Raw genomic sequence first — 10411 nt, 5'->3', positions numbered from 1 at the left:
GAAAAAAACCCAGTTATTGTCTTATTTTTATATATAAGCAAACCAAGGCCTAAAGCAGATCACTGATAGAACTAGGCACCACACATGTCAACAAATAAAGCCAATGTTAAGGTTATTCCAACTAGTTATTTATTTTGAAGCATCATGCCTACCTTGCTATATGAGCTTCTCCTCCAACACATGTAAGCTTTTAAATAAAGTGTTTGGATTTCTGTTGAGAGTGTTTTAATCCCCTACATTGTAACCCCCCTTCCAAAACGAAGACAAAAATCAAATTAAAATGGACATATCCAAGACTTTGTGATAATTAATAAGCTCATATATTCAGGAGAAGAAAAGGTGGTTTTTGTCCCTGGAATAGTGAAAAAGAATCCCACAAACACATTAGACTCCAGCTGCAGAACACACTAACTAATGGAGACAAAAAATCCTTTTACGAATTCTCACACTCAAAATCCCCCACAGAAAAGTAATTCCAATACCCCACTTTGATGATTTGACAATTATTCCCTAAATTACAGCAAAACAATCAATCATTTAAAGGATTAAGGAATTTACCTGAATCTCCAGCCCCCAAACTTGAGGCCACATCATTTGCTCACTTCTATTTCAGCGTCTGTACTGTCCTCTCTTGACATGAATTCCTCATGGCACTACCGTATATTCTCTAGAGTAGGAGTCTTAAATCTGCTGTTCTGAACCCTTTGGGTGGGGGTATAAACGGATTTGAGAGAGGCTGATAAGAGCCCTGAGATTTAATGTACCATTGGGCTCTGTAGATGTGATCCAGAAAGTTTAGGAATGCTAAAGGGAGAGTCCCAAGGACAGCCTACAGTGCCATCCCACCTCCAGTGCAACCGTCGCCCATGCAGGCACCCTTCCGCGGCGGTTCAGCCCCCTGGGTCCCTTCAGGCCAGCCTCCTACTCCACCCGAAGGCTCCCTTTGCCCCACGCCCTCGCTAGCTGTCATTTCCGGGCCTCGGAATGAGCTCTGCCAGGTCCTGGAGAGCGGAAGAACCACAGGTTGGGGCCGCACCTGGGAGCCGCCTCCAGAAGCCCGGACGCAGGCGGAAACTGCTTCGCAGCACTGGCAGCTTCACAGTGGCCACCGCCGCCTGCGTGCCCAGGCTCGGCTCTCTCCTGGTTGGATGCTGAGAGTTCCTTTCCTCAGGATCTCGGGGCACAATGCTGGGCTAATATTTACAAAAGATGTATTAGGCACGCAGTTAGGCAAGGGGTGAGAAAGGGCAGGGAGCAGCGTGGGGCGGGGGGGGGGGGGGAGGAGGGGATCATGCCGATAGATGCTGATAGCAAGCAAAAGCAACTTCTGCCAACCACAGATAGCAGCCGCACGCTGGCGAGCGACTGAAAAAGGGCTCTCAGAACTTAAAGACTAGATAGGTACCCTATCTTCAACACATTTAAAAATCTGTGAAGAGCACACAAACCAAACAAAATGAAAAGCTGCCTTCTCCCAAATTATCGGATAAATAAAACCGTGAAGTATGCAAACTGGGTAAGTGTAAAGTTACGGGCAGGGTTGGAAGAGTAAACGTCCCACCAAGGCATCTGCTCTATATACAAAAGTTATCAATGCTGAAAAACGTAAATCAGAAAAGCCATAGCTACTCCACTTCAAGAATGTAGGGACAGATGAAGTAGGCAAGTTTACCCTAACTGTAATCAGGACCACTCTTCACCTTTATTTGCTACTGCATCACCATTATTCCCAAACTTTCACATTATGCTTCATATTCCACATTTTGAGCTTCCTACTTTGATTTAGACCAGAGCCTTTGGCTCATTAAAAATGCACAAGCCTCTAGGAAAGAAAAGCTAAGCTTTATTGTTCACATCCCAACCTATGCCTTCTTTAGAGAACAAGCTGTGATTGTAGAATTAAAGAGACACAAGGACTCCTGGGTGCTTCAGTCAGTTGGGCACCAAATTCGGCTCAGGTCATGATCTCACAGCTTCTAAGTTAGAGCCCTGCATTGTGCCCTGTTCTGACAGCTCAGAGCCTGGAGTCTGCTTCGGATTCTGAGTCCCTTTGTGACTCTGCCCCTCCCCCATTCATCCATTCGTTCGTTCATTCTCTCTCTCTCTCTCTCTCAAGAATAAAACATGTAAAAAAAAATTTAGAGAGACAGAAGAGCACTTAACCTGTAGGCCTGCTGGGAAAGGTAGACATCGCTGTATCTGAGTAAAGCTAGCATTCAATAAACATACAACTTACAAACTGATGAAGGCTTAAGATTTCTGATGCCAAGCAGCAGAACTGGTGAATGTTAAAAAAAAAAAAAAAAAAAGATTAAATAAATAAAAACTTGGGGCGCCTGGGTGGCTCAGTCGGTTAAGCGTCCGACTTCGGCTCAGGTCATGATCTCGCGGTTCGTGAGTTCAAGCCCCGTGTCAGGCTCTGTGCTGACGGCTCAGAGCCTGGAGACTGTTTCAGATTCTGTGCCTCCCTCTCTCTCTCTGACCCTCCCCTGTTTATGCTCTGTCTCTCTCTGTCTCAAAAATAAATAAACGTTAAAAAAAATTAAAAATAAATAAAAACTTAAAAAATAAGAAAAACAGAGGAAAATAAGATTGCCCTTGGAAATAAGAAATTGCTTTTAAAAATCAGAGGGTTAAAAAATAGTATAAATTCTACCAGAACATAACAAGCCAAAAGACAAAAAACATGAGAGATAGGATATAGACAGAAGAAAGAAAACTTAGGAAAAATTATGAGACAATGTACAAAACACTTTCAGGTCCAGAAAAGAATGATCTGCTAAACACACCAACTACTAGCCAGAATTAAAAAGCCCACTCAAAAAATTTAGAAATATCAGTATCTTTTGGAGTCAATACAGTAACCCAGAAAGGTAATGATATGGCGAAAAGAGCATGTTTCTTCTCCCAGAAAGAAAAAACAAAGACAAACCCCGAAGGGTAAAATTGCTCAAAGGTAAAACTGCTCAAAGAGACTACGATTCAAGTTTAAAGCAAATTAGTATGTGGAATGGTTTTGATCAATTTTCGTTTGACCCTGACATTTAGAATTCTTCCTGGAAACACAACAGAGATCATAAAATTGGAAAAATAAATTTTAAAAAAGGAAATCAAACTGTGTTAATTGGTCCATTCAGCAAACAATATTTTCCTCTGTTTTTCTTATTTTTTAAGTTTTTATTTATGTAAACCCTGCCTGTTGATTTCCAATTTTAGAACCAACATATAAATATAAAAGAGAAACTTTATGGTTATTAGAATAGAGTGGAAGTGTTAACTCTGGAAATGTTAATGTACAGTTTGAAGTTGATACACTGTAAAAGCCCTAACAGAGAGAAGAGAAAGGGTGACTTCACCATCACCTCACAAAGTATACTTATAACTATATTAAAATTACCCAAGAAGACTGAGGTCAGTTAAATCTTTACCTATTATACAGAAAGCCAAGAGAAATCTCAGCTTGGTGAGATAAAAATAAAACATATGATACCAACTACCAGAAATGGTGAAAGACCATTGAACATGGGATGTGAAATAGCAATTTGAAAGAAAGAGGCAGAATACTTCTTCCTATTATAAACTCTTCAATAGCATTTTCTAATCATACCTGTACCTGTTACTTTGATGTATTTTAAAGAAATCATTCAAATTTATACCTAGAAATGCAGAAAGTAATTGAACATGGGGACATTAACAGTGGGTTTGTAATGATACTGTAACTGGTACAATTTTATTTCCTTTTTTATACTGATTCAGTAATGCTATTATGGTAATTTGACAAATCATGCAAATTCAAAAATATTTTTAAAGCAATCAGGCCAGGTATGACCAAAAGCTCTTTCAAGAAACAGAAAAAAGGGGCGCCTGGGTGGCTCAATCGGCTGGGTGTCCAGATTCAGCCCACGTCATGATCTCACGGTTTGTGGGTTCCAGTCCTGCATCAGGCTCTGTGATCCTGGAGCCTGCTTCAGATTCTGTGTCTCCCTCTCTCTCTCTTCCCCTCCCCTGCTTGCACACACTCTCTCTCTCAGAAATAAATAAAACATTTAAAAAAAGAAACAAACAAAAAAGACAAATGGCCTGTAAATACCCTTTGTAAACAAAACAAACTGGAGGAGAAAATTAAGACACACAGGTACTATGAGTAATGACACCAATGCTTTCCTTAATTTAACCTTTCCCAGAAATGAGATTACACAGTACATGTTAAATATTCCCCATATTTTCATTACTTGAACTTCCCTTGAGTTGTCTGTTTGTTCTTTGTGCATTCCTCTAAGGTATTCCTACATATCCACATTATCATGAACTACTCACTGATAATACATTGTAGTCACTGTAATCATTGTCATATTTTTCTTTGTTGTTTACTCGTTAAATAAGCAACTGATCCTTTTGTGCACAAATCCTTTGGGATTTCTGACTTCTGAGTTTAAATTCAACTCTCATCCCCAATTCAAAGCTTTCATACTTAACTGTATTTTTTGTAGTTCTAACTTTTAGTAATGCACATGGAACTGATGTTGAATATGGCATGGGGTAGGTATCTAATCCTAAAAACATGTGTTAAACAGACCTTCTCTTTTCATGTGTGATGCCTTAATTATAAACCAAATTCATGTAACAAGATATATGTTGAGGACATGTTGCTTTGGATATTTTAAGTTAATGATAACAAACATTTGTAATGGTTAATTTTTTGTCTCCCTACTTCTTACTTGTTCCATGTCTTAATGTTTTGGTTCATTTACTTAATGATTTATTAAGAACTACTTACATTCTAGACATATTTAAGATATATATTAGTAAATGAAAAAAAAGATTCTTTCCCTCATTGTTCTTAAAATATCAAAAAATTGTGGCAAAAGTGAACAGTATTGTTTTTTGTTGATATAGTTTGAGTTCAAATAATGATTTTCACTATTTGTGTATGAATGTATATCATACATTAATATTTAATTTATGTAATACCTTGTTCACTTCATTGGTTTTACAAGGCTCAAAATTTCAAAATACAGGAGAACTATGATATGCAACAAAGAAAAATTTTAAATGCTGTTAGAAAACTAAGGGGGCAAAGTGTTTCATCCTTTATTTTCAAGGAAAGTCTGTACAGAGTAAAAACAAACATTTGTTACGTCATTGTGTACAGAGTTCACATTGCATTTAACCATTTTCATCACATATGTGATGACCTAAAGTCAAAATCACCTTCAAAGGCTTATGTCTTTCACTGTCTGTTACATGAAAATCATGTTACCATATTTCAGTGACACACTATTGCTTTAAAAGCTCCTTTTTAAGCAAAAAAAGGAGACTCAGTTTCTAAACAAAAGTTTGTCATAAATCCTACTGCTTGTTTTAGGATCAATAAACACCACACTAAGACTATGTATTTAGACATGAAACATGTTTAAAACCCCTGAAGAATACACTAGAAATAAGCAAGACATTCAGAATGCTTTAATCTTTCCAGTTAACACCATTTATATCAGTAACTGCAATGTTGTTAATTTTTAGTATTTCACATAACTAGTCAGCAAGAATTTTTTTTTAAGGGTAGGAATAAGAACAGAAGGACAGAAGATAATAGTGTGTCAGGTTTTGCACTTCTGTTAAACTCAAAAATCAAAACTATTTTCTTCTCTGCATCAAAACTGTACCACAAACTTGAAGGATGTTTTAGCTTTAATCCCATGACTCATCGTCTACTGGATTGGGAGCTTGTGAAGAAGAAAACCCTGCTGTGTTCAAAGTATTCTTGCCCTGGTAATTCTTTAAAAAGAAAGAAAGAAAGAAAGATTTAATTTTATGGTATCTCTCAAATTACATTCCCAGACTCAGAGAAGGTACTCAAACTTCCCACCATGTTTTCCCAAAAAATATAAAAGACTGGATTCTCACTAAATTTAATCCATTTGATAAAGGCCCATATGAACCTGGGTAGTCTAAATTACACAAAATATTTCAAGAAAATCTTTCTTTAATCAGTAGTTTTGGCAGATGGAAAAACTGAAAGCTCTATACCTTAATAAATAAGCATAAATATTTAATGGTTAGTGCATTCACTGTTGCTGTATAAAAGTGGTGCTGCCTATAAACAGACACATCAAAAAGGACATGCAATTCACTATCTCTAGTATTCTGTCTTACTTAATAATACTGTCAGAACTCTAAAAACAAGGAATTCTTACAGGAAATTCAGAAGAATCCAAAGGAGCTGTAAATGCCAGCAAATTTGAGAAAGGAGGGATGTTTGAGCGTGAATTGAAAGGTTATATTATTCCTCACTTTTAAGACCAAAAATACATACATACATAAAACTTTAAGAAATATTAAACTTTTAAGTATAAAAAATGACAAGATAATTATTAAACGTTATTGTTACTTCACAATATTAACTACAACATTCACAAAGAGTAACTGGAAGCCAAGTTCTAAATTTTTCCCCTCAACTAACCTTTCTAGTATCAACTGATGCAAATACATTTCCTCTTGCACTACCACTGAAGGCAGGAACATATGTACTAAAGGCAATTTCTTCCAACCATGCAGGAACATCCTGTTGAGCCTAAAAAAAGAAATTATTAACTTCATATTCAATATGCATCTAGTCTCAAAGATTACAGCAGTTTACTTTTCCTCAATATACATAGATATACAAGGTCTACTTTCAATGATAGAATAATATCCATTCAGTTTTAAACATTTAAAACTTACATCTGACAGTACTTTCACTAAAGGCTGTGCCAAATGGTTATCTGATTCAGGATCAAAAAAGGAAATAGCTCTGCCAGTATTTCCACAACGACCAGTACGTCCAATTCGATGAACATATTCATCAATGGTAGAAGGAAGATCAAAATTGATAACATGTTGAACATTTTCAATATCCAGCCCCCTGGCAGCTACTGAAGTAGCAACAAGAACTGGGCACTTTCCACAGCGAAAATCTCCCAGAGCTTGCTCTCTCTCTCTCTGTTCTCGATCACTAGAAATCAAAGAAAGCATGTGTCAGGACAGCTCTTAAAAAATTATTACAGTGGGGGTGTCTAGGTGTCTGAGTCGGTTAAGTGTTTGACTCTGGATTTCTGCTCAGGTCATGATCTCACGGTTCATGATTTTGAGCCCCACATCAGGCTCTGCACTGACAGTACAGAGCCTACTTGGGATTCTCTCTCCCCCCTCTCTCTCTGGCCCTTTCCTGCTCACATGTGCTCTCTCTAAAATTAACAAACATTAAAAAAATTACTACAATGAACCATTCAAGTTCAACATGTTTTCAGTAACAGTAAAAATAGCAGCAATCAACATTGCTATCTACTTCTTACATACCAGGTATTATACTAATTTTTTTCAAGCCATCATTTTATTTAATTCTCACAGTAATACTTTGAGGGTGGAACAATTATCCTCATTTGCACATGAAGTAAGGTAACAAAGGTAGTACAGAGTGCTACAACACAAATTTAGGTCAGACAAACAAACATCAGGGTATCTGAGCGGCTGTCAGTTAAGCATCTGACTTCAGCTCAGGTCATGATCTCACATTTCTTGAGTTTGAACTCCACATTGGACTCTCTGCTGTCAATGTGGAGCCTGCTTTGGATCCTCTGTCCTCCTCCCTCTCTGTCCCTCCCCCACTTGTGCGCTCTCTCTCTCAAAAAATAAACTTTAAAAAAAATTTTTTAACAAGTGTGACAAACATTAAATCTCACCTATTAATCTCGTACTTGTCTTGACAATACACAACTATTTGATTAGAATGTTTTCTCAAAAAAATTGTTTAACTATAATCTCAGAATTCTGTATATTCATTAGTATTTCAGATCCATGAGTAAAGTGTCAATGAAGTTGTGCTCATATGACATTTTTATGCACTTCAATAAAAAATTTCAAGCAAGAGAAAGATTGGATTCAGCAGAAGAGAAAAACTTACTGAGTTCTCTTGAGAAGTTACCACTCCTCATGATGAGGAGTCCAAGACAAACCTTTAACTCACCTATCCCCACCTCTTAGTTCTTATAAAAACTTAAAATGACTAACAGTTTAGATCTTGAGAATTCTGAATCCCAATCTTAGGATTATGTCATGTCAGTTACACGCACTGCTATTTCTTAGCAAATGACAAATACAAGTGTCACCTCCCTACTATGAAATCGTATTAATCTACTCACCCATGAATACTTGTTGTTGATATTTTTTCTTGACAAAGGAAAGTAGCAATAAAATCTGCTTTTTTCTTAGTCTCAACAAAAACCATAGTTCTTTCATCACCTACAAGACAATGAAACAGTGATAAACACAGAAACTATGAAATTAGGAAAAGGAAAAAAAAGCCAGGAGGTATTAGTAGGAAATAGTCTCATCCATCACTGTATTCCCAAGACCAAGACCAGGCCTGGTAGGTAACAGCAGCCCAAATATTTCCTGAATGAATGAATGTCAAAGATAAAGTATCAGAACTGTTTTCTACTTTAGGGACTAAAAAAAAGAGCTTGCCCTTTGCCCTCCCAGGCCAACACCAAAAAGCTGACTAAGGGCAAGATAAATGGTATCTACCTGCCAACTTTTGGCAGTTCCAAATTCATCTCAGGACCTTCATTTCCCACTCATTAAATTAATGCCTTTGCTCCTTACCTCCCGAGATAATCCAATCTTGCATTCTGCCTTGATTGCCCAATTTATAAGGCATCCAACCCAAGGCTGACAAATTCTGCAACATTCTGTGTTTCAACATTCTCTGTTAATTCAAACCCTTTTATTTCCAAGGTATTATTTATCAAAAAAACTAAGTGACTTTATCCTAGGATTTTATGAGTCAAAAATATTTACCAGTTAGCTTAAAGAATTTAATTGGTAGAACTTCAAGCATGAGCCAGAGATTTTTTCACACAAGGAATCTCCCTATGTTGGAGAGGAAAGAAGGTAACTTATAGCCTTAACGGAAAGAAGACTGTATTACTGTTCATAATTCTTCTCCCTCATTTCCCTATTAGTTGGCTTCATTTATTCAACAAATATTTAGTGCCTAAGAGATGCCAGTCACTATTCCAGGTGTTGGAAATACTGCAAAGAAAACAAAGCCCCTGCTCTCATTGTGGAGATGCAAATAATAAATATTATGTAATAAGCCCTAAAATGGAAAAAAAAAAAAACCCACAAGGATAAATAGAGTCCCAAGAGGGCTACTTTAGATGTACCCTTTTTAATTAGATGACATCTAAGTAGAACTAAGAATAAAATAATAAACTACTGAGATACTTGGGGAAGAACATCAAGGCACAGGGAAGGACAAATATGAAGGAAAGGCTAAGAGACATGGGAGTTATGTGCTAACACACACACACACACACACACACACACACACACGGGCCCTCATGTGACCCCTACATTTTGGGTAGAGGGAACAGCAAGTAGCAAGGCTATGAGGGAGAAACGTGCTTGGCACGTGTGAGGAACAGCAATGAGGAGTCTGGCTGGAGTGGGGTGAGCAAGAGACAGCAGAACATGAAGACAGAGAAGTAATGGCAGCTGTGTCACACAGAGTCGTGAAGGCCATTGAAAAAAAACTTCTTCATTTTGAGAAGGGAAGCCACTAAGTTTTGAACAAAGAAGTGACAAGATCTGGTCTTTGTTTTAACTAAGGACTTAATGGATTCTGAATAAATTCTGATGTTAGAACCAAAACGATTTTGCTAACAGAAATGATATATGCAGTTAAAGAAAGAAATGAAGGCGGACTCCCAAGACTGTGTCTGAGTAACTGGAAAAACAGAACTAACATTAACTGAAATAGGAGATCTATAAGAAAAAAAGGCTCAGAGGTGGTGTTTCATTAACTCTCAGACCTGTTAAAAATCAAGCAGAAAAATCAAAGGGCAAGTGATTCCTACAGTAATAAATCAGTTAAATCTTCGAGATATAGTCATTTTCATATTATTAGAATAGTTATTTTTCCACAGTTTTGGAAGTCATCCAATAAGATGCCCAAAGCCAAAACTGATACAACTGATAGTATCAAGTACTTAACACTCTTGAGCAACTTGAGCCCTGATCTCTTTTCTTGGTTTTCAGTATGAATCCCAGTGGCAATAAGAATTTAACTCTGACTTTCTCTAGAATTCTTCCTAATGATTTTGTATTTGTTCTAGTTCAGACAATAGGTCATACTACCACTGGTGATAGCAATAATTGCAAATTTAGCTTTATGATCAGACCATTCAGTGATCTCTATAAACAGATGAATTATAAATCTCTCTTCTGTTGAGTGAGAAGTGATGGAGTATCCATTTTGTTAGTCCATTGTGAGCTAAGTAAAAATCAACTAAGAATCTAAAAATAATTCTAATAGATTCTACTATTCTCCTAATAGAATAGTAGCTAGATTGCAATTCTTTGTATTTCTGGG

At 37.0% G+C, this 10411-nt stretch overlaps 1 protein-coding gene across 6 annotated transcripts in view; it reads right to left on the bottom strand.

Annotated features, from left to right (window-relative positions):
- Window positions 1-5441: 5441 nt before the first annotated feature.
- DDX4 (DEAD-box helicase 4) overlaps window positions 5442-10411 on the bottom strand; it is an 80963-nt gene continuing 75993 nt past the window's right edge. For all 6 annotated transcript variants that reach the window (XM_049649472.1, XM_049649476.1, XM_049649473.1 and 3 more), the window contains 4 exons: window positions 8178-8277; window positions 6721-6991; window positions 6461-6571; window positions 5442-5775 (listed from right to left, as the gene is read on the bottom strand). In XM_049649472.1, coding sequence (XP_049505429.1) covers window positions 5689-5775; window positions 6461-6571; window positions 6721-6991; window positions 8178-8277 — 569 coding nt within the window. In that variant the 3' untranslated portion in view covers window positions 5442-5688. The remainder of the gene's footprint in view (window positions 5776-6460; window positions 6572-6720; window positions 6992-8177; window positions 8278-10411) is intronic.

This window comes from Panthera uncia (assembly GCF_023721935.1).
Source record: "Panthera uncia isolate 11264 chromosome A1 unlocalized genomic scaffold, Puncia_PCG_1.0 HiC_scaffold_17, whole genome shotgun sequence".
Taxonomy (NCBI): Eukaryota; Metazoa; Chordata; class Mammalia; order Carnivora; family Felidae; genus Panthera; species Panthera uncia.
This window is presented reverse-complemented; position numbering and strand designations above follow the sequence as displayed.